The sequence below is a fragment of the Uloborus diversus genome, chromosome 9, assembly GCF_026930045.1.
Source record: "Uloborus diversus isolate 005 chromosome 9, Udiv.v.3.1, whole genome shotgun sequence".
NCBI classification, from domain to species: domain Eukaryota; kingdom Metazoa; phylum Arthropoda; class Arachnida; order Araneae; family Uloboridae; genus Uloborus; species Uloborus diversus.
The window spans coordinates 146,420,778-146,446,076 of record NC_072739.1 but is presented as its reverse complement, the minus strand read 5'-3'; the positions used below and the strand labels follow the sequence as shown (position 1 = coordinate 146,446,076).

At 32.1% G+C, this 25,299-nt stretch overlaps 1 protein-coding gene across 1 annotated transcript in view; it reads right to left on the bottom strand.

The window, feature by feature from the left end:
* The window catches only part of LOC129229851 (something about silencing protein 10-like), a 40,859-nt gene that overhangs the window by 8,035 nt on the left and 7,525 nt on the right, over positions 1-25,299 (bottom strand). Inside the window, exons 4-13 of the mRNA XM_054864226.1 lie at positions 20,247-20,334; positions 16,231-16,311; positions 14,422-14,534; positions 11,922-12,008; positions 11,777-11,833; positions 9,814-9,926; positions 9,138-9,234; positions 3,103-3,239; positions 1,955-2,003; positions 1,622-1,740 (exon numbers count right to left, since the gene is read on the bottom strand). Coding sequence (XP_054720201.1) covers positions 1,622-1,740; positions 1,955-2,003; positions 3,103-3,239; positions 9,138-9,234; positions 9,814-9,926; positions 11,777-11,833; positions 11,922-12,008; positions 14,422-14,534; positions 16,231-16,311; positions 20,247-20,334 — 941 coding nt within the window. The remainder of the gene's footprint in view (positions 1-1,621; positions 1,741-1,954; positions 2,004-3,102; positions 3,240-9,137; positions 9,235-9,813; positions 9,927-11,776; positions 11,834-11,921; positions 12,009-14,421; positions 14,535-16,230; positions 16,312-20,246; positions 20,335-25,299) is intronic.

Below are 25,299 nucleotides of genomic sequence, written 5' to 3'. Positions count from 1 at the left end.
CAGTGCCCATAAGCAATAGTGGATTTTTGCAATTGAGGCAGCATACGAAAACATTCAAGCATAAAGAAAACTCTGAAAAACGTCAGAGGGATCCTTCTCAAGCTCTGTTTGTTCTTAATACAAGTGGTAAAGGGTTCAGTTTAGATATAAAATCTAAGAGCAGTGGAATTAGTATTTGCGTCATGAGTGAGGAAGAAAAAATAAAAATTATCTTTGTTCAAATTTTGTTTAGTTATTTAGTCTTTAAAATACACTTTTTTCAAAAATTATTCTTTCAACTACAGGAAAGTCATTATAGATGTAAGGTATTTTGTTTGAGGTTTTTTTTAAAAACAAAATCATTGATAAGAATAACTGAATAATATATAATATGTATTTCTTTTTTCATAGCAAAATTATTCATATAATGTGTCCTATATTTGTCCTATATTTTTTGTGGAAAATGTCCTATATGTGACAAGTCGGTCACTTCTACCTTTGTAGTTTGATGTTTCCAAAGAATTGAAAAGCAATTTTAATACATATAACATGTTTTAAAAGACTATCAGGTATTGTATAGACTTTGAAATACTGCTTCCTTTTTGTTTTAATTCCAATTTGTTTTTGATGAACAATTATATTGATATTTATTTTTAAACTATGCTGCATGAGTATGAAATAAATAGTAATTGTCTGAATATTTTCCTGTACGTATGACATGTAAACTCTATACAATTATGGCAAATCAACAATTTATGCTTCTAAAATTAATTGTACAGATTTTTAAGGAAAATATTATTGCCACTTGCAAATTTCCCTTATAATATAGATGTCAATGGTACAGAGAATTTTGACTTCCGGTTTTCAACTAGATGGTGGGCACCTAGGTTCTCACAATGTGACATTGCAATAGACATTTAATTTGATCAAGAGTGCAAATGCCAAATAGGCACTCTAGGGATCTTTAACATGCAAGGGAAATGAGTGCTGATTATTTTCTGTCCCTCAAAAATCCTCAGGATATCCACTTTAAAGCCTCTCGAAATGTTAAGAAAAGTTCCAAAATTTAGCGAGATTTGGTGGGTGATAGAAAACATCTTTTACGGACTTTGCAGATGGCTGTCCTACCACTTGCAGACTGCGTTGGCAAGAAATTGGTATCTTCAATTTCTCACCAAGTTTTAGGGTTTGGCACTTTTCTTGAACTTTCAGCAGACTTTTAAGACTTTAAATCTTGATAACAAGGGCAGATAATTTTTACAACAAAAAATATCTCAATATCTTCTTCTGATTGATACATATTTTTTTTCCATTGTTATATTATTCAAGAGGTTCCCCGGTTTGATGCCAGTACATGCAGTACTATTTTTACACTTAAGTAAATTTTTATTTATTAACTATTAAACTAAGTAAAAGATTATAAGTGCTTCATAAATAGTTTTTGGTTTAAATTGATGTGTGACACATTGTGATTAATAGTGCAACAAACCTGAAAAAACGTACATTACTCATCTTGATTCTCATTTTTAAGCCATAATATTACTAACTATACTTAGTAAACTAAAACAAATAATGTCTATGTTATCCAAAATCTATAAAATATTTTAACAATAAAGCTAAAATTTAAATAAAATGCTCTTACATGTCATGGTCAGAAGAAACTGGTTGCTGTTTTTCTGTTTGTTCTTTTTCTTTTGCATCCAGATAAAGTGATATAATTTCACTTTCATCTTTAGTATTCTTTTGTTTTGACTTGCTTTTCTGGAAAAAGATTTTTCAATAAAAATAACAAAACAATAAAATGTTTAGTTTAAAAAGTACACTATAATTTATATCTATCTATCTATCTATCTCTATATATATATATATATATATATATATATATATATATATATATATATATATATATATATATATATATATATATATATATATATTAAAAGCTTGTAATATTTTAAACAAAAATACAACTTACTTTTTTTCTCTGTTTTGAAACTGAATCCTTTGGCTCATTCTCAGAAATGCTAAAAGCAAAACAGAGGGGGGAAAAGATATATTGAAAAATGTTGTTCATTAATGTTTACATTCTGTAAAAAATATAGAATTGTCACATAACTACAGTAAATTCAAAGGGGGGGGGGGGGGAAAGTGGAGTAAGTATTCATTTTAATAAATTCTAAAAAAAAAAAAAAAGAAGTATAGTACTGCAGTTTCCCATTTTTCTAATTTAAAAAGGTTATAATGATTCTTTAAAGCACATTCTAAACAATTTCTAACAATCAACAGAAAACAGTTAATGATTATAATGTAGGTCAGTCAGAAAGTTAGTTGCACATCTTCGTAAATATGTTCCGTCTAAGACTATTTTGTTGACACTGTGTGGCAACACTTTAGACATGTACCTTCATTATGTCTGTGTGATGTAGTGTCTTCCCCGAGACAAATTTAGTTTTTCTGATAATTAGTCGCAAACATGTCTCGACAGCTACAGGTAGCGTCCAAATTGGAAATGCATGCAGTGATTTGTTTTTGTGGGTAAAAAGGTGCAACTGCACTGAAATTTAAGGGCAGTTTCATGAAGTGTATGGTGAAAATGCAATGTCATGTCAAACTATTGCAAAATGGAGTAGTAACATGTTTGAGAATGGACATACAGATATTGACGACGCCGAGCTCGGGAGAAGGCCATCAAATGTGATAATTTATGCGTTGGATCACTCCTTATAATCCAGACATTTCACTTTGTGATTTTCATGTTATTTGCCCTATGAAAAATGAACATTTAAAGAAACAATACCCTTCGAATGATGAGGTTAAAGCTGCAACCCAAATATGATTAGTGGGTATTGATCAGTATTTCTTTGCAGAAAGCCTGGGAAATTTTGAACCAAGCATCGACAAATATTCAAATATTAGAGGTAGCTATGCTGAAAAGTAGATTTTTAATAGAACTTTAATATACCAATAAAGTTACTGCAAAAATTTATATCCTGTTTTGTGTTTTGCGCAGTGCAACTAACTTATTGACTGACTCTCATAAATAAGATTAATTTTCTTTTAAAATAAGATATATAGCTTTACATATTTTAATGGCTACATTACAATCATGAAATTAAAACATACCTTTCCACTTTTGAAGTAAGATCTGTGTTATACAAATTAAGGTTCAAAGATACGTCTTCATGTTCTTTAAGATTCTCTAAGCTATTATTCACATCATCTTTAATTTTATCTTCTATTGGCGTTAATTGATCTATCAGCTATACAAATGACAAATACCAATTAATAAGACTAATTTTTTTACATTTTATTTTAAGTTTTATATTTATGGAATATCATACAAGTATACATTATACATGTGAAGAAAAGTAAGCATTATTATCAGGGATGTTCCCATAGGCTATACACCATATATGCCGTATACTCTCAAACATTTTTTAGACATATAATGTATGTCCTTAAGCTTCAAAAATTTTCATGTTATGACATATTATGTATGTGATCTGATCGCATACACATATTGTACTTAATGGATTACTGGGAGTATACCCTCAGAAAAATTGATGGGAACATCACTGATTATTATGCTTGTTTTGAACTTATCTAGATAATTAAAACGTTTTTTAAAGTTGAAAAAAAAAAAAGTGAAATTCTGTTACAGCTAGAGTTCCTTGAGAACAGAGTGGCGACAACAGCGGTGATTCCCCCCCCCCCCCCCCCGGGACAAGCGCGGTTGCAATTTTTGTCCAGATGCGTTGAGAGAAAATTTTGAATGTTTCGCTGAACTAAGTCGATTTACTACCAAGTTTGAATCGTTATCGTGGTTTTTGGCAGCAGACGTGACTTCAGTTTCTGAAGCATTTTGCAGAGGCTACTAAGTTTTTCTCCATTCTTTCTTTTCACTTATCCGCCAAAAACAAATACATACGTAAGATTTCTAAGAAAAACAAATTGAAAATGATAAGCGACATCACCATTTTTGTTAGCATAACCCTATACTTTAGGTTCATGGAGCAATTTCGTAAAAAGATAGAATGTATTTTAATTGTTTAAAACTCACCAGTAAATTCAAACTAGTCTGAGAAATGGATTCCCAGTTTTTAAAAGATATAATTACCCAGTGTGCGTAAAACCATGAGAGCGTGAGAAATCCCGAAGTTACTAAACACCCGACAAGTCAATCACGTGTTTTGCCCATCGGCGGACGTGACGTCAGGCCTCATGAGTTGAGAATCTTTCTGCTGGTAGCAGTCAAAAAAAGTAAATTCAAGAAATAGTAACAGTTAAAGGATTAACTGTGGGTTGCTTTCAGATGCAACAGATGTAAATTTTGATGACGTCACGTCATTGCGTCGAGGTAACAGAGAAGGTTTAAATAGAAAGTCAATCAATCAATCAATCTCTTATGATTTGCTTCCGTTCTGCAGACGGTGTGTTTTTATTCGAGCATGTGTGCTCGAATGGATTGATTTATCCACGCAGAGGACGTGGAGGTTTTCAGATATGTAGTAACAAGGTTCGATAGCCTGCTAACAGTGCAGGATGTTCTAAAACAGTGCCCTACAAGTAACGAAGGAGTTTTTTTAAGGAATATAAATTTGGAGAGTTGATGTTTTTTTTAAGTATTAGGCCTAACAGGGCCGGAAGGTTCGTCTGGCATATATTAGATTTCAGAGCCAGTCGGAGTGGATTGAATCCACTAGATGGTGAGGTAGCCTCTGTTAGTGGAAGGTTCCTGTTTTGCTTGAAGCTGGGCAAATAATTTCCTGTGCTGCTGTTTCTGTGGCATGGGTGTGCCTGGGATTGATTGACCATGGATTTTGGTCTGCCGTCCACGAGTGGACGTTTTCAACTCATCTGAACATCCGACAGATGGATGTTGCCTTCGTTGTTATGTGTGCCAAGTGTAAAGTATGGACTTCCAGTGGTAGGATTATTTAAATAGTTTTCTGGACAGCTACCATCGTTGTGGCATGGCGTAGGGTAAATGTTTAAAAATATTAGGAACGTTTTAGAACTGTTGATGGTTTTTTTAAGTAACTGAATCTTGTGATTTTTCTCTGTGATATTTGTTTGTTGGGGGGGGGGGGGGGTATTATTATATTTGAATTGTTAATAGGGGATATGCTTTTTATAAATGGTTGATTGTTTTTGCCTATTTACATTTTACACATGTTTTTGAATAAAATGTTATTTAAATAGAAATTCAGTTTCCATTGCTTCATTTCTCCCAAACTTACCATTCCACATCCGTTGGTCTACCTTTAAAGGCCAACAATTTTCTTTACATATTATGTGTGCGTGAATGAAAACAAAGTAAATGACAAATTTTAACTTTCACATGAGAAACGAATGAGAAGATCATAAATGGCAATCCAATCGAGTAATAAAAATTATCAGAAAAGAATAATTTCTAACTTGTCTTTTGGCTTTGTTTTTATAACTAAATTTCCTTTATCTCCCAGGTACAGATATATGCATATGAATAAGTTTAATTAATTTCTACTATATCAAACTTTTGCGAAAATAAGAATTGAAAAGACCAAAACTAATTATTAATTATAGATAACTGAAATGTATTGTTCTAAAAAGCTTGAATTGAGAATTCTTGATAAAATAATTCAACAATAATTTCTCACTGCATAAATGCAGACAAATTCTTAACAAGATAAACAATTCACTTCGAATGGTTATAGCAACGTATATTTAAAAAAATAAAAAAAAACTTTTATCTTCGAAGAAATTAGAAAAAAATAAAAAGTATATCGTCAGCTAGGTCAGTGCAAATTTGCATAAAACTGAATGTTTTACGAAATGATGGTTTAATGATATTTTAATCTCGTGAAAAGATACTAATTTCTTGATTTTTTTTCGAAACAGTATGAAAAACACTGAGTTGAATTTACGTACTAATAGCATTTACCCCACCCCTCAGAATATGAATGATTTAAATCAATTTTAAACGTATTTAATTTTAAACATTCACACTGTGAGTTATTGGAATTGAGTTTCACATCCCCCCCCCCCCTTTTATGCTTTCTGCGTCTGCATCTAAACAATAAAAATGAGTTCCAATGCAATTTTCTTTATAATGAAGAAATAATAAATAATAAGCAGCTATCAGAGAATAAACTTTATAGTTTCCATAACTAATATACATTTCTTTTTCTTACTAACAAGATGCATTTTATTCTCAGATAATTATTTCATTTCAGTAAAAATATTAATGGCTGAAACCCATTTACAAGCAAAACTAACTTCTAAAACCCGAAAATCAAACGCTCCTGAAGCGGAGAATGGTTGCCGCAACATTAGTAAAGCTAAAAAGCCCGTCAAAACTATCCAAATCCAAAATCACAAGATTAATGCTGTATAATTAAATCAATTTCTCGCTTAGAGTTGCAAAAATGATACAAAGTAATAGCCTATACATTTATGCACTTGAGACATAAGGTGAAACATCCATACAAAACTGATTATTCACAACAAAAAGCGTTTTTCTGAGACCCATCAAATCTTCCTATGTTAAGTTTACGAGACTTTCATGAAGATGCCCTCCGGCGGACAAAGGCGCTTCCCCGCTTCTCAGAGGGGGGTGTGCTTGTCGTCACTCTGATCATTCAAGGCCCTCTAGTTACAACGAATTTGAAAAACTGCAATTTTCGTTTGTTGAAACTGAAATTTTGTTTGAATGGATTTCAGGCAGTGTATAGGCAATTACAATGAGACTGAAAATTTACACTGCTTGACATTGAAAATGCAACACCAAGAAGGAGTGGTCAGAAAGTGATGAAATTTAAATAAAAAAAAAAGAGACAGAGACACCAAGGAATAATAAATGATCTTAATTTCAAAATGATAGGCAGAATACAGAGCGAGAACGGCGTCGGCTCAGTAGGATGTAGGACGACGGGGGACAGCGATACACGAAGAAACACATCTAGGCATAGAGTCAATAAGGTGTCCAGAGGGATGGCTCTCCATTCCCTTTCCACCATTTGCCACAGTTCCTCTTCTGAACGAGGCAGGGACAGAGTCTGCAAACGGCGTCCAATCACATCCCACACATGTTCGATTGGTGACAGGTCAGGAGAGTATGGTGGCGAGAGAAGCATCTGTGTGCCTTGGAGAGCATGTTGGCAGATGCGAGCACTGTGTGGTTGGGTGTTATCCTGCTGAAAAATTGCATTAGGTAGCCCTTGAAGGTAAGGGATTGCCACCGGCTGCAGCACATTATCCAAGTATCGTTGAGCCGTCATAGTGCCCTGAATACAAACCAGAGGTAATATGGAATTGTATGCAATAGCGCCCCAAACCATTATGTCACATTGTCGTGCGGTGGGACATTCCAGTTACTGCCGGATCAGATCTGTCTCCACGTCGACGCCACTGGCGACTATCACTGGATAAACATTCATCTGAGAACACAACATTTCGCCATTCTGTCATCCACATCGCTCTAGTCCGGCACCATACTAAACGTTGCTGTCTATGTTGTGGGGTCAATGGCATTCTTCTCTGCGGACGCCGTGATAGACCACGTGCGACCAAACGACGGGAAATGATTCTGGTTGACATGGGAACATTCAGAGTATCTTGCACCTGCTGCAGAATCGAGGAACAAGTGACTTGTGGGTCTGCTACAGCTTGTAGGTAGATGCGCTGATCCACGCGTTCTGACGTCACTCTGGCTGCCCCTGCACCCCTCAATCTTGCCACATTTCATTGTTCCAACCATCTTCGGCACAGCCGACGCACCGTGCTCTCATCCATGTGGATATCAGCTGCGATTTGACGTGTACCAACCTCCCCTTCTCAGTCCGATCACCATACCCCTCGTAAAATCCTTTATCTGCTGGAAGTGCCTTCCTTGACGTCGGCCTGCCATTCTTTCATGTTATACGGATCCTCCAAGACAAAAACAAAATTTCTTCGATAATTCTTCAGTCGGAAATAACGACATTGCCCATTCTGCAAGTTCCTTCCCTTATATCTTACTTCACGTACGCTGCAGAGCTGCATATTTCACATCATTTACCTAACTCGGTGATGTACGTCTACTCTAAAATTTGCATAAATTTGTGAACACTCCTTCTTGGTGTTGCATTTTCAATGTCGAGCAGTGTATATTGCTGAAATGGATACTCACTGTAACAAGAGTCTACTGTATTAATATTTTCAATATGTGGTTACCTTTCTTTGTATAATCTTGGTAAAGAAGGAATCAGGTATTTGAGTTTAAATCCTGCAAAGGTATAGTTGTTATAGATCTTGTCAGCCTTAACTCTGATTCGTTTGTTTTTCAGATGAAAGTTAGATTACTTTAAATCCTTGTGTTAATAACTGTTGAAATTCTTATAATTTTTTTAAACTTCAGAATGGCAGTTACTCAAAACTTCAATTTATTTCAGTCTCACATTTTCATAGTATCAAAATTTTGTTAGAACAAAAGTTTTATAATAATGAAGGAGTTTGAAAGCTGAACTTCATTATATTCTGAATATACTGAATAGGAAGCTCACAACTATCCATTATTCTGCCATGGGCAGGTAAATGGCAGTATCTGCAGGGGTGCCCATCTGGCAGGGGGATTGATCTGAACGAAACACGCAGTAAATTTTTACTCCCCCCCATTCGGATAGACTCGTCTTAACTGGACGTTTGCCAATTCCACAGCAGCAATGATCAGACTGGGTTGAGAAATATGAGAGGTTTTTTTCTCTTTTTGGGGTGACTCCCTCTTGGGAGGGGTCTTCATGATATTTAGGTAGGTGCATCCTGAATATTTGGGGGGGGGGGGGCACTCCTGGTATCCACAGAAAAGAGTTTTCGAGATATTTGAAGAAACTCATTTTGGATCCAATACTAATAATAGGAAAATGTCAGAATTAGAAGGTTTTTTTGCGCTTTGTTTTCAGCGGAAACCAAAGAAGCAAGTTTGTACAATAAAGCTAATGTACAGTGGTACTGCAAATTGCAAAAAATGAAAAATTCGCAGTTACTGCCCATGGCAGTATTGTTTTTAACAGATGCATGAAATTTCAAAACATTGAAAAAGTTTCTATCTGACATATAAAGCTACGAAAATTGAATTACTTAAGAAAATCAAAGTAAGGATATGAAATTAAAATACTTCAACGACATAAAATTCTTTTTACCTTTTTGTACGTTTTTATTCTTTGTAAAACAGGATGATTTGAAACAACAGATCCTCGGCATTTTAGCATAGCATAAAAGCTGATATTCATACAGTAACTAGACGGTAAAAGAAAAAAAAAGCGTAACAGTATCAAAATATGTTTTAAAATATAAAATTATTTTGATATACACTATGGTTAGATTTTAAAATGGAATAATTTTAAATATAAGCCATTTTGAATTAATTTTAAATATGTACAGTAACTTTTTCATAATTATCCAACTGCCACCTTATCCAGTATGTAACTTTAATTTTTGAATCTTCATTTAATTATTCAATAAAGCATAGAATTCCCTATTTGAAATTCAACTTAGTCAAGAAGACTGCATCAATAGTTCTGGTATTTTCAAAGTTATATTTTATTTAAAATGCTTGTATAAATAGTATTTTTACAGTTTAATATTTTAAAGTTCTTCCAGCAAGTGGGTACACCAGATAAGATTATATCGCAAAAGCCTAGGTAATGAAAAAGACTAAAAAATCTCAGAATAAATGCAAACTAACTTCCAGCAGAAACAATAGTTTAATAAATAACTGTTTGTCATAAAAAAGAGGTAGCAAAATAAATAAATAAATTACAATAAATAAATAAAGTATCAAAATTAATTTTGAAACCTTTTAGGAGCAATTCTTACCATGACAAAATCTGATATCTTAATTTAATATAATTTCCAAAATCCTTGGATGGTATTTTGTCTTCTTTCACAAGTTTTAACAATGGCTCAATTTTTTCTTTAATTTCAAGCATCTGAAATGATTTTAAAGATTATATAATTACAAGTATTACGAAAATTAAAGCTCTGAATAAAGATCTTGAACGAACAAACTGTTTGCTGATTACTGCAGTCTGCCCACAGATGCGATGGAAAGGCTAATAACCGGTTTGCAGATGTTTGCGCCACTACATGAAGCAGAGTCACATTGATTTGAACGAAACACGCATTTAATTTTTACCCCCCCCCCATTCAGATCGTCTTAACTGGACGTTTGCCAATTCCACAGCAGCAAGGAGCAGACAGTGGGTTGGGAAATATCAGTTGCTGAATAATCAATTTTTCTAAGAATTGATTAACAAGCAACTAAAATTTTGACTAAACATATACATTACACAATTATTGAAAGCATTAACACAATTAAAATAAAATTTAATATCAAACTGTACGTGAAAATAAATAAATAAATATCTAAAACAACTTACTTTTTAAAGTCAAATCTTTTATTTTAATTTAAACTTAAATAAGTCAATAAAAAATTTTGTAAAAAATGTAATGATTTTGAAAAATTCATGTATGAAATTTCTACTACTGGCTCTTATCAAAAATAGCCATTTTGAGGGCTCTCAATGATACATGGGTCTAATTAAAATGATAACAAACTTTGGTGTATGAATGGTTTGGTGGTTTTTGATTCTACTAAAAATATTAATTAAAGTGACTCTTAAAACCTGGATATTTAAGAACAGTGAACATTTTCTAAAAACATAGTTCTAAGTGATGAGACTGTTGAACAACAAACCATTCTAGAGATATTCCCAAATAAGGGGTTGTTCACAAATGATGTCACATTTTGGTTTGTAACATTGTGAGTTTCAGACAAGAGGAAAGGAGATGTAACAAGAAGTGTGGCATCACGCCATTCTTAAAAAATAAGAATATGATCATGAGAAACAGCATTAGAAGTGGGGAGGGGGTAGGGGTAAGGTGACATGTAACACATTATGACAAAGCTTAACATAAGGGGGGGGGGTCGAAATGTAGGAAAAAAAATGAAATCGTTTCCGGACAGCCCCTAAAAGCAATTACAATTATAATATACAATTATAACTGAACAGTGAACAGTCAAATCTTCAAAAGTGCGTATCTTTACTACCATTTAGGCCTTTAGCTACGAAGAAATGCTAGTAGGAATCCATCCACACTAAAACACTTGCAAATTCATTTTTTTAACCATAAAATGCAAAATGGACAAAAAAAAAAAAAAAGTTTAGCAGTTACAGTGTATTTTAAGTTGGAGTCCTGGTAGTAGCTCGGCATTTGTTGTCTTACCGTACTGATTTAGCTGCTGAAACAGATGTTACTAATAATAATATTTTCAGAATTTTTGAACATGTTTCAGAGTTGATTATAATTAAAATTACAATAGTTCCACATTTGATAAAGTACTTTTTTATATTGAGTGGTGAAGAAACCATTGATAAAAATCAAAGAAATATCTACCCATGGGCACCCATATAGGAGGACAAATGGGGGCTCAGCCCCCCCCCCCTAGAAATTAGAACTTTGCTTTTAGTACTTTTTTCTTCTCTACCATTAATGAATAAGTTCTTAAAAATGTCAAATTTTAACAACTCTAATGTGTACTGAAATCGGTTTCCATACGGAAAATATCCAGCTAAACCATGGGGAAAATATCTGAGCCCCCCCTTACGATTTTGCATATGGACACCCATGTATCTACCAGTACTGAAAGTGGAGAAGACAATGACAAAGAAGGCAAGGGGTAAGAAATGAAGTTTTAAGTACTCAAAGCCATTTGCCTTTTAGGAAAAAGGCAAAGGTAAAAATAATTGATATTTATAGAAGAGAAATGACAACTCACCTTTTCCTTAAACTCTTCGATGTATGGCAAAAATTCTGGACTTATTTTCTTCAAATACTAAAGTGTTGAGAAAAAGGATAATAATAATTAGATACATTGTAGAATTCTCTTAAAATAAACTTCGACAAAACAAAGAGCAAATTACCCTTAATTTTTCTTCCTTTGATATAGATGACCAATCATATATTTTTTCTTCTTCATCTTCTTCAGAAGATGCGGATGATTCCTCAAACTAGAATGTTGAAAACGTTTTCTTTTAAATGAAGTGATGTTATGTTAAACAAGACAAAAAATAAATTCAAATTGTTACTATTTTAGAAACTATTAAATAGTTACAATTTTTACATTTTATCTCTCATTAACACATTAACTTACCATATTTTTGGTCCAAATATTTTCCTTTCATTTGATTAAAATGGATCCTCTGATCATCATTCAATTTTTTACAAAAAATTATATAATAAATACACTTTAACCTGTTCTTGTACTTTTTTGTGCACTTTTAAATATTTGGTGCATTAAGAAAAAAATAGTTAGGTGCAAAAAGTGCACTTTGCAGCTACATTAAGAAAAAATATCTTTTCATGCATACCCTATCCCCTATAGAAAAAGTTCTAAATGTAAAACTTCATGCATTAACTTTTCGTTTTGAACATCTAATTTTATAAATTTGTCTTCATGAAATCAACAAAATCTATATTCTGTAATTTAAAGGCTATATTCTAGAGTTCTCAAGAAAATCCTTAATTTGCATCTTTATTTGTACAGTAATTTAATTTTTAATTCATTAATGAAAAACAAGACAAAAATTCTACTTGAATAAAAATTTACAAAGCATTGGTTAATCCACTGTTCTTTCGAGCTGTGTGTTAAAATGTATATTTAATACAGATTCTCTGTTGTTTCTAAATGCTCTCTAACGTTTTATAACAAAAGTGCTCATTTTTTTTTTCCCACAGAGAAAAAAGGATTTCTTTCAATTACACAAGGTTCTTACAACAAAAACTGAAAGATTGTATCACAACCAAGTGTGAAATGTCTTCATGTGTGAAATGAAACTAATAAGAAATTTAAATTAAAAAAACACAGGAAAAAAAGAAATAGCCCAACAGCGGAAATATGTTAAAATATGTACAGTAGAACCTTGTTTATCTGAATCAAATTTGTAGAATAAGAAAAAAAGTTCACATAGATAATTTTAAGTGATGGTTGCTGAGAACATAACTATAAGTATGCCAAACATTTGCTTTTTATTTTGATTAAATGGGCAGCTCCTGAACAGCTTGTACAATGAAGTATCGTGTAATGCAAAGGCCACAGCAAACAAACTTGAGGATAAAGCTTTAGATGGACCGTGCTATATTCAAACCACACACCTTTTTCCAACTGGAAGACAGTAGACCAATTCTTTATTAAAAAATATGTGAAGAATGTTTCAATATATTTTAATATTTTACATACAGTTATGTTTAATTTTGCTATGAAACAATTTTTTGTCACATTGAACAGTAAGTCTGCTTATTTAAGGACTTGCTCTTATTTCCCGTACTACTTGTATTTTCAATCATCTGGATTGCCTATGAGCCCACTTAGTTCACATAAACAAAGTTGAATTGTAGTATTTTTTTTTGTTCAAATACAGACGTCCCTTGTACACTACATGGTATCAACGATTATTATAACACGGTTTCGATATTATACGATACAAAACTTGAATTTAACACTTTACGGTTTTGATAACATGAAAGTTATTTTTAAAAAAAGATGATATTTCATTTTTGTTTAATTCGCTTAAAAAAGGTATGATAATAACTCTAATAAGCTTTTACTTTGTTTTTATGAAACTTATTTGAAAAATTCTCCGTCTCAAACTCAAAAGTTTATTTTCCCAGTATAACACTAATTTTTAACTTTTGAATACTTTATTTTTCTCATCAGGGTTCTAAAAACAAAAAGATGAAAATTATTTTGCTTCCAATACATTGGAAGAACATAACATTAGGATTAAACTGATAAGCTAAATTTGGCAAACAATAAATAAAAAAATGTAGTCACACAAAATATAAAATAAAATAAATAGAATGATTCTATTAATTTTATTTCATATTTTGCTTTGTTGTTGTTGCTTAGACAAACTTTATTGCTCTAGAAAAGCTCAGGTTGTTTTTCTGATAGAATGGGGTTTGTTCTTAGCCAAGAAATTCAATGAAGTTTTTTGTTGTTGTTCATAAGTTTTAATTTGAGATATGTAAAATAATTAAGTTGTAATGTTTATAACAACTTTAATTTTGGATCAGTGGGCCATAGTATGTTTTGATTGACAGTTTTTATTTGTATGTATATAGAGCCAAAATTTCAGCTATTAGAAAATTGGTTTCAATATACAATACACATCCCTTGTTTCACATTATTTCTAAGTATCATATAACATGGCTTTGATATAACACGAAACACGGTACATATTGACAAGATTTTTACTGTGTACATGTTTAATTAGTTTAAAAAATAAGTAAAAAAGTTATTTTTAAAAAAGTCTCGTACATCACGGTTATGGTACTACACAGAACGAAGTAACCGTGTTATACGAGGAATACCTGTACAAATATCAAAATAGTTTTTACATTTGTCAGATTATCAATACATACTTGCAAATTTGCACCCAAATTATCAGCATTGATATTATTGAATACACTTTTCTGAATAGCAAGTGCTTCTTCTTCCTCAGCTTTTGCAGCTTCAGCATCTTCTTCTCTATATGCTGGAAAAAACATAAGCTAAATTGTTTAACAGAATAGTACACAAAAGATATTGTATGAGGTTCAAACTTCATACTTGAAGATATTAACGAAAATAGGGCTTCATTAATGAACTTTTTTTTTATCAGCATCTAATGCATTTTGGCGAACTGATCTGCAACTCCATTGGCAAATCACCTCAGCTGTGACATCTATCAGTTTTACAATAATGCCGCTATTTTGTATAATGTAGTTAAGTAAACTGCAGAACTAAATGCAGAGCATTAACAGAGCTACACTTAGATAGTTTTTTGAAAAAATAAATAAATACATACAAAAAGAACACCCGTCAGTAAGAATAGAATGTAAGTGTAGGTGACATTTGAACAGTTAAGCTATTAATTACATTTGAAGTTGTTAACCCCTTGACGATCGAATAATATTCAAGAATGGTCAAAGTGTCTTTTTTTTATTTAAGAAAATTATATATAAATAAGTGTATGTACAACATGTGCATTCAATTTTTCATTTCAAAATTTTTTAGATTTAAATTTAAATTTTTTTTTTTAATTTTATGAAAAGTCAACAAGCAAGCCCAAGCAAGCAGCGAAAATTTAAGAAATATGTCTTTTAAACATTAAAAAAGAATTTTATTAATCTTTTGTGTAATATAAGCAGGGCCCGATCAAGTCAAAGTGGTGCCCAGGTCCTGGTAAAATTTGGTGCCCCTTTCACAAGGAATTTTGCATATTCGCAAAGTAAAAGTTACAAAAATAGGAGAAGAAGAAAGAAATTCACCCTATTTTGGTGCCCCTAAAATTGTGGTGCCCAGGTCCACGGACCCACAGGACCGTGCGTTAATCAGGCCCTGAATATAAGTAAAGATAAGCAAATTTTTCTTGTGTGGTAAATTTCAAAGCTTGAGATACAGAGGCCAATGTCACAATCTGGTAAGTAGTACCAAAATTCCTTCCTGCATCTCCGCAATTACATTTAAAATCCAATTTCGTTTAAAACTGACTGGTGCTGCCATCTAGTGTATAAAAAAGAGAAATAAAATGTTTTCCGGGCCAAAGAAATGAATTGATTTTAATTATTTCATCACGTTAATATTGCACACCCCAGCACGGCAATATTACGGGCATGAGAAATGAAGATCAAAAGCCCAGCCCAGCATATTCACGGGAGCGAGAGGGAAGGGGTTAAGGAGTAAGTTCCATTAATATGTTAAGCCTTCTGAATTAAAGAATACAATATTTTTCTTTAATTAGTGTGATAAAAAGTACCTAAAACTGAAAATCAGCATTCAACATTAATCAAAAATGTCACCTATGACCAGAAATAGTTGCCTTTTTAGTCACCAGTGGCAACCCTATATTGATATACTGGTGGGCTCAAGAGTGTAATGTTGATGAGCTCTGCTGCTTACTGTTCAATTTCTTAATATTTAAAAAAAAAAAAAAGATTCAGAAGCTGGGCTCCTGTGAGCTAGCTCCCTTGCCAATTCAACCCTGGTTGTATCTCCAGTTGGGAAAACACTACTTTAAATAATTTTTTATGAAATTTTTTTGTGCAAATGAGATGGGACTCTCCAAAAATTTTTAATTCTATGCAATAACAAAGTTTGAAGATACACATGGTTACTGAAGAATTGACATTGGTGTTTGTTCTAAAATAAACGCTTTCTTTAAAATATCAACATATTAAAATATTTCTTACTTTTCCCCCTGTCTTCATCTACAAAATCAGCGTTGTAATACCATGACTTCTTTTTACCCCACGCTTCAGAGTTAGGTAATCCTAAATTGGAAAGGAAAAAGGAACGATAAAAATACCTGATATGTGTTTTTACTATACTTCATACAAAAATATAATAGAATACTTTTTTCTGCAAAAATATTATCTATTCTGAGTTAAAAACATGCAGAACATAAAACAATAATAAATTAGGAACAAAAACTTTTAATTAACGCAAATTTGGTTTTATATATCATCTAGGGTGATTTTCAAAGACATATAGTATAATAGAACTCTTACAACAAGAAAAGTGAGAATGACCGAGAAAAAAAAAGAAGAAGAAAAAAAAAAAAGACTAAATGATGTATGAAACAAATTTTTTTTATAGATGAATAGCTTTTTTTTCATACTAATAGAATTACTATATGAATTCCGCATACAGTGGGAGAGATAAATGATCTATAACACTCAGCCTTAAATTAAAAAAAAAGAAAGAGAGAGAGAGAGAGAGAGAGAGAGAAGAAAAGCAAAGAAAACAGGACATGGAAACTTAAGTAGTTAAAACATCTGTAATTTGAGAAATTTTCTGCAATTGGACAAGAATTTATCTTTCCAGAATGACAGGAATCAATACAACTTCTTTCATCGTTTTATTTTCTGAAAAGGTTTAATTATTAATGGTCTAATTTTAAGAATCTTCTCAATAATCTGTCACAGATGAACAGCTCATAACTTTTCAGGGAAATGGGAGATTATACAGCTTAGTAAAAATTCTTACAAAAAATTATGATACTGTCCATGACAACATATGGGATGCATTTTATTAGAGCCATGGGTCTTCACCATAAATGGCTATAAATGTTTCGATTAAATACATATAGTGGAACCCCGATTTTAGGTTGTCCATTTCATACATTATCCTGCTTCTGATGTCATTAACTTTTGGTCAGTGAAAATCGCTATATTCCTTATTTCATATTACTTTTTCAGAAAGTCCCTATAATACTTTTTTCTAAAATTAGATCAAAACCACTTTCTCTATACAAGACTCACACAAACTTTATTTTGGGGGGTTTTTTTTCCTTTGAAGCCACTGTTGAATTCTTTTTCTTCCATCATAATGGCCTTTTCCTGTGAGTTGTAGGACAAAGGACTTTCTTTCGATTGTCCAATCACCGAAGTGTTTCTTTGCAGCATATAAAAATAATTTTGACTTTGGAATACAAGCACTTATTATTTTCAGAGGCGTAATATTATAATCTTTTCTTATTTTTCTGGAAAAAATAAAATTAGTAGCTATTTTTAGAAAGTGGAAATTCAGATCCTTATAGCATACCTGCCAACATTCAAAGAAAAAAATCCAGTAGATTTTTTTCAATGTGTGTTAAAAAACCCATAGCCACTGACATTAAAGAAAGTTGGTATGGCGACCCTTGCCCAAATATTTTCCAAGACTCAAGTCTTAAAAATGCAATTGTAAGGCCATATTTTGTAACACTAGGGCCAATAATGTTTAAAAATTAAAGCTGCAAAAATGCAGTTCTAAGCAATTTTCGATGTTGTTTAATATTTGGGGGCTTTACCCTGAAACTTTCAAAAAATTGATGCAAAAAGAAGACATCTTTGTTTTTAACATATATGAAAGCAGGTATTAAGTTGGTGGAAATGAAATAAAAAAACTCTTGAAAAGAATAGTTGGATGAGTCCAGATCGAAATTTAATTTTGAGGTTATCAACTTTGATAAATGCATTTCTATTTCTAATCAACAAATTATTTATTCATGTTCTTAGTTTGACCAATATGAGTAACTATTTCAGTTTAATTGTTTTATCTTGTGGAGCAACATTTTACAAGATAAATATTTGGATGATTAACATTTCCATTTTTTGAAAAGTTTTTGGGAAATTATATTAGAAACAGATTTATTGATTGTTTTCTAATTTATATTATCGATAGCAGTCTGATTGTTTTGTGCATTAATATTTAGAAAACGCAAGTATAACGCACATTCATGCATATGATGGAGTGATGTTGTGTGTATGGGAGGGGGGTGGGGGCATGAAACTTTCGTCCTGGGCACCGTCAGCTCTTCAGATGACACTGTTTGAAAGAAGGATGCTTTGATTCAAAGTACTAAAACTCTAACACAGTTTTTATTCGTGATTAAAAATAAAGTAAAAAACTTAGTAAACAAGCAAGTAAATATTACACATTTCTCCTTCTGGTTGATTGCGTATGTGTCAATTTATGAATAATAATCTTAGATTTTTAACTTTACCCTCGGTTTTAGGTTTTCTCGCAGGGTGTATTTTTTTTTATTGCTAGTCAGATAGGAACACATAAATCAGGGTTACACTGCGTTTTATTCTTCTAATAATAATAAAAATAATAAAGATGTGTAGAATTTTCCATTCTTCAGAAATGTTGAATTGTTTGACATGTACATTAAATATGATTTTTTTTTGCAGTGAACACAATATTTTTCGGTACAGATGTGATATACCCCCTATTTGGCGACATCCAATTTTTTGCACAAAATTGAAATATTTTTCTCGCCATGAGGCGATAATTTTTTAAGCATGGCATCCCTGGCAAAACTAACCTGCGTTTGGCAGCCCGAAGGCAATCTTAGATCTGTTCAAACTTGTTTACTTGGGTTGTTTACTCGGTTTCACGCAGGAGAGATATGTGTTGCTTCGTGCAATGTACCTTACAGGAAAGCTTATTTTGTGTTAGCTTAAATTCAGTGGTTGTGTTTTGAAGTAAAAACATTAGAAAATGCCAGTTTCTTCAAACTTGAACGTTAATTAAAAGTTAACTCCAACTGGGTGTTTTAGACTGAGTGTGAGGATTTATACCATAAAAAGATAAAGTTCTTTATTTTAGAATTCAAAAAAAAAAAAAAAAAAAAAACTCTCACTTCCGAAATTCTTTGTTTTTACAAATAAGGGGCTATTGTAGTTTTTAACTTTATTTTTACTGTATGTAAATTAATTTTACAAAAATAGTACGGTTCTTTTGTTCTAAAAGTTAATTCTTATCGATGCCACGAATTATTTAGACACATTCTATTAACATGCCTTCTTTAGGTACTGAATTTCTGAAAATAAGTTGACTCCAGCATTTATATAAAAATATAAAGGTGTTATTTTATGTAAAATATAATAGGAATTTTGAAAGCATGTCTGGATAGCTAATAAATGTATGGTATTTTTGTATTGTTTATGTTTGGGATGTTCTGTTGAGACATTTCTACTTTTCATACATCGAAATTTGAGTAACTAAGCGCTTTTTTGGTTGAAATAGTTATTGATTTTGGAGATGTTTTCCACTTTAAACATCGCAACTTGAATCGCTTTGCTCTTTTTTAGCAGGGTATAAGAAAAGTTTTTATTCGATGAAATGCATGTTGGAAAATTGCTTTTATTTCTATTGGTACATATTTCATTGGTGAGCTGTTATAGTAATTTATCAATTTAAGCATTTTAAGTACTTTCTACTAATTTTTCTTTGTGTACAAAATCTTCGTAGTTTCTGGTATTTTTGAAGCGTATATTCACGATATTTTTTGTTGTGGTTTTATGTTGTTTTTATATATACATTGTGTTCTGAAGTGCTTTGATCATGTTTTTTTATCTGAATTTTTCCCGTTGGCTCTAAAAAAGCATCGCTAAGAACGATGTATGACATGTCGTCATACATCGTTTTCTTGGCGAGGCTTTATTGGCGCCAACAGGAAAAAGTCGCCAAGGGTGTGGTATATGACATGAGTTCCTATTTTTCTTTAAAAAATCATAATAAATGTTTTTATTTATTTACTTATAAAGAGATAAATTTATACTAAACAAAAAGTTTAAAAAAAAAGGAGGAGGTTTAAGCTTTAACTTGTGTGTTAGTGGCAATACACTTAATACATTCCTTATAAACCATAATAATTTTTGCACAAAAGATTAAAACACACAAATACTTAGATATTAATTCAAAATCAAATAAAAACCTTCTTCTTCGTCAATTTCTTCATCTTCATCTTTTCCCTCTTCACTGAGATTGTCTTTTTCATCATCAGTAATAGGCAAAACTTCCTCCTTCATAAAAAGTACATGATTAGAAGAACAGGGTTCATACCCTTTAGGCAGAAAAAAATTCAAGCACTTTTCAAGTACTTTTCAAGGTAAAAAATTTTGTTTTCAAGGCAATATCATAAATTTGTACTAAAAATATTGTATGCAGATTTCATTTACTACAAACACATAGAAATAAGGCAATAATACAAAAAAGTATAGGAAAGCAAAATTGCTTTTTCTACAACGAGAGACGCTTTGATGAAAGATCTGCTGCGTTGAAAGTTTTTCTGAAAATGTTTGAAAAGTTTGGTAATAAAGAGAAGCAGATACCAAGAGGTTTAATTTTGAGGTTTTTCAAAGGTTGCAGCAGTCAGAGGTTTGTATATTTTCTAGAATCAGCAATTAATACTTAAAAAAAAAAAAAAACCCTTTCATAAGTGCTTTTAACTTTTAAGGGAAGAAACTAAAATACCCAAGTTCAATGGCATTGCCAGAGAGGAGTTTTTGAAGTCACTCCCCCCCCCCCGGGTTTCAACATTTATTTCCAATATCTATACAGTGGTTTATTACAATATAAGGGCGGTTAGGACAAAAACACTACCCAGAAAGTTATTTCAGTTTTCACTATTAAGTTCTAAAAATATTAGGTTTGCAAATCATTTATAAGTATGCAAATCAATTATTCGTATGTATTTATTAGCTGTTCAGACAATAAGGCATTTCAACTGTCCTCGAGTAAATTTAAAAATTAGGAAGTAAGAAAAGTTTATGAAAGTCCACAGTCCAGTCTCTACACCTCAAAATATACAAAAGCAGCTTAAGCAGTGATAAATACTCTGAATGCAAACTTGAGCCTATTCAGCTTTCATTGATTAACTTGCAATAGACAATAAATGTGCAAGTTCAGATTTATAGAGTCATATTTCGAAATTGAAAAGATTCACAAGAAGTTGACATATATTATGACAAAAGTAGTCTTATTTTGGGAAAAAATGGGTTATTGTTGAAATTAGAATTTAAATTTAGAAAGGCAATAATATTCAGGTGACTTGTGAGTTCATAAAAAATTACCTGAAAGTTTCAAAGAGCAAAATGGGGCGAGGGGGGGGGGAATAATTTTTAAAACTAAGACCCCTATTACTTGAATATACATATGTACAACAACAACTTTTGCTATGCATACAATTCATAAAATAGTTTATTAAGTCAAAATATTTTGCATAGAAATACCATGCCCAGTGCCTGTTGATAACCAGCAACAGGCACTGGGCCTAGCTAGGCTTGTACTGGTCAATTTATTAGATCCAAATGAAGATGAATGACCCTCCTTAAGCTATCTACCCCTTTGCTGATTAAAGCCTCTTTCGGTAAGCTCCAAGTACCCACAACCTTAATAAAGTAGTAATTTTGAACATTTGAGGAAAAGGGGAAAATTGGAGATATAGGGAGGTAAAAGCATAAAAACGAACAGTATTGGATTTCAAGTGAATAATCATAACACAACCACCCCTGTTATACACCTTATTTATTTTAGCAGACATAAAAAAATGATGTACTTATAAATAAAATTATATAAATCAACTTTATATTTAAAATACAAACTTTAAGTTAATTTGTTAGGTGCTCAACTGCTGAAATTTAAATTTTTTTAAAAAAAATCTGCTATGACCAAAAATTAGGTAAAGATAATCATTCAAAATTGCAAAAATAAATCAGCAAATAATTAAACAAGACCAAGGTAATAAATTCTTTAACTCTTTAGTTATTAAAATAAAAAATAAAATAAGCTAATCTGATGTAGCAGTGTCAAAATAACTACTAATTGCCAAAAATATAAAAATATTTACAAAATGCAAAAGGATTGAAATCTCAAACAAGGGAAGCAAATTTTCGCGAATTAAGTTTAATGTTGTCATGTTTCCCATAAAATAAACTTATATTTTACTGAAATTAAACATAAAATATGCTAATCTACGGTAGCAAATATGAAAATAACATCCGATTAGTGAATATATTTAAATATTTGCAAGATGCAAAAAGATTGAAATTTCAAACACGAGAAGCAATTTTTCGCAAAGTCTGAGTTCGTTCGACGTGGCATGTTTCCCATGAAATAAATTTATTTGTTTTTTTATTAAAATTAAACAAAAAATATACTAATCTAAGGTAGCATATGCGAAACTAACATTTGATTAGCCAAAATATTTAAATATTTGCAGGATGCAAAAAGATTGAAATTTCAAACACAAGAGCAATTTTCCGCGAAACCCGAGTAAGGTCAATGTTGTCATGGTTTCCAAATTAATTTCTTTGTTAATTAATGAAATTAAACAAAAAATAAACTAATCTAAGGTACCATATGTCAAAATATCTTTCGGTTGTAAAAAACATCAAAATATTTACAAGATGCAAAAGGATTGAAATCCCAATCACGGAAGCAATTTTTCGCGATGTTGCATACTGAACACATGTTCAGAAAATTGCATTGGTGAAATACTTTTTTAAAACTTCTAAGCACAATTCGTTGATTTTTGGGAGAATTTAAGCACTAAGAAACTTTTTCAAGGTTTTAAAACTTTTTCAAGGTTTTCAAGCACTTGAAAATGAACTTTTTTTTTTCAAGCACTTTTCAAGGTTTTTCAAGGGCGTACGAACCCTGAAGAAAAAAGGCACAATTTCAGCTTATACAACACAGAAACTGCTCAGAAGTCAGATATTTAGGAAGCGGGGAGGGGTGTTAAAGAAAAATATGGAAAGACAATATTTTACATTATAGCCATGTAGTTTTATAAATTTAACAAATAATTACAAAAATTAAAACTCTACAGAGCTGTTGTAAATTTCAAATATAATTTTTTAATATTCAGCCATATAATTATGTGATTAATAATTTACCATATTTACCAATGCAATCAGAATTGTAATGTTCAATTACTAGGGAATCCAGATTCACTGATAGTTTGTAAACAAAGCTTCTCAAAAATCTGAGAGGATTTTAAAATAAATCATTCATAAAATAGTCTTCTAAATAGGGTCTTATAACTTTCATATTTTCTTGGTTTAAAGCTAAAACTTTCAGAAGCAACTAGTGTATACATTCTTGAAGTACATTTCATATTTCCATACATTCTGAGCAGTTTGGGACTCAAAACTAGAAACACTCAGAACCGCAACCTTTCCTGATTTTGGATTCTGATATAAAAATTGCTGAAATATCATTCCATACAATTTTCAATAAGTTACCGCCCTATAGCCAGGGCTAAGGCTGAAATAAATGAAATGCACCGCCAGCTCAGTCATTTCCAGTCAAGGACTGCAGTGTCATGCTTATTAGCACTCATCAGCCCGGTATAGGAAGTGACTGAGCTGGAGGAGGCAAACCTCTTTAATTCTATATTAGCTATGAGTTTTTTTTGCACTCTTGTCTTCCTTAAGAGTTTTTCCACCAGCAGCTCAGTCACTTCCTATGCCGGGCTGATGAGTGCTAATAAGGATGAAACTGCAGTCCTCGACAGGAAATGACTGAGCTAGGGGTGTATTTCATTTATTTTGGCCTTAGCCCTGGCTATAGGGTGGTAACTTATTGAAAATACCATGCCTTACATTCAATCTTCGAGGTGAACTGAACCATTGCTTTGGTCACTGTCTGGTTTGTGCTAATTCTATATTAGCTACCAGTTTGTTTGGCACTCTTGGCTTCCTTAAGAGTTTTCACCTCCAGCTCAGTTAGTCCTATGCCAGGCTGAAGAATGCTAATAAGCACGAAACTGCAGTCCTTGGCTGGAAATGACTGAGCTGGCGGCGTATTTCATTTATTTCGGCCTTAGCCCTGGCTATAGGGCGGTAACTTACTGAAAATAAGTACAGTGAAACCCCTCTATTACGGACACTAACGGGACAAACTTTTTTCTCCGTAAGAGAGGGGTGTTCGCTTTACAGAGGTTTTTTTAATTTAATTAACTTTAGTTATTTGTTTATGTTTTTTGAAATCTTAAATGAAATATGTGTGAATTCTACTCTTTCATATGCATAGATTTTTTTAAATTTACTAGTTATTACCAACATATACATAATAAACAAGTATTTTATCAGGTTAAATTCAAATATTACAGTTTTGCACACTCAAACAGATTTAAATAACAGGTTCGCATAAAAATTACATACCTAATTTGTACTTTTAAAAAATTGTTCGATTGATGTCTGTTGATATGTTTTGATCGATGAAAGTCTTTCATTTTCGAAATGTATCTTAAGTTCTTGTACCAAGTCTAGTCCTTTAGGATCGTTGTGTTTAATTGAAAATTCCCTGAGTCCATCTAATACGCTTAAAGCTTCGTTAACATTTTTAATTGTTTTAACGTCTTCTTTTACGGACAGTTCATCTTCATCGTCATCCTCAACTGTATGATCTTCGTTAATTTCGCGCACTATGCTTGCAATTTCTGTTTCGCTTTCTTCAGTGAAAACTTGGTCGTCGATGGGAGCATAGTCTTCAGCGGTCACATTTGTGAACCCTGCTTGTTGCATTAACGACTGCAAATCGGATCCATCATTGTCACAATCAACTTCGTTGTCAATTTCCTCCGTGGCAGATCCTTTTTTGAATCCAACGCGATTAAAGCAACTTACTATTGTTTCTTTTTTAACTTCCTTCCATGCGTGCTTAACCCAGCTGATTGCATCTAACACATCAATTGTTTTGGACAATTCGCTACTTGTTTTAGTTTCTTCCATTTTATTGATTAAATGCTTCATAACTAGTTGTCTGTATTGAATTTTAAATGCTTGAATTATCCCAGCATCCATAGGTTGGCATTTCGATGTTGTGTTTGCTGGCAAGAAGACTATTTCTATATTTTTCAAGTGAAAGTCTTTGGGATGGGAGGGCGCGTTGTCCATAAAAATAACAATATGCCTTTTTTCTCTCCCCAACTTCTTATCAAAAGTTACAAGCCAATCAGATATGACACTGGTTGTCATCCACGC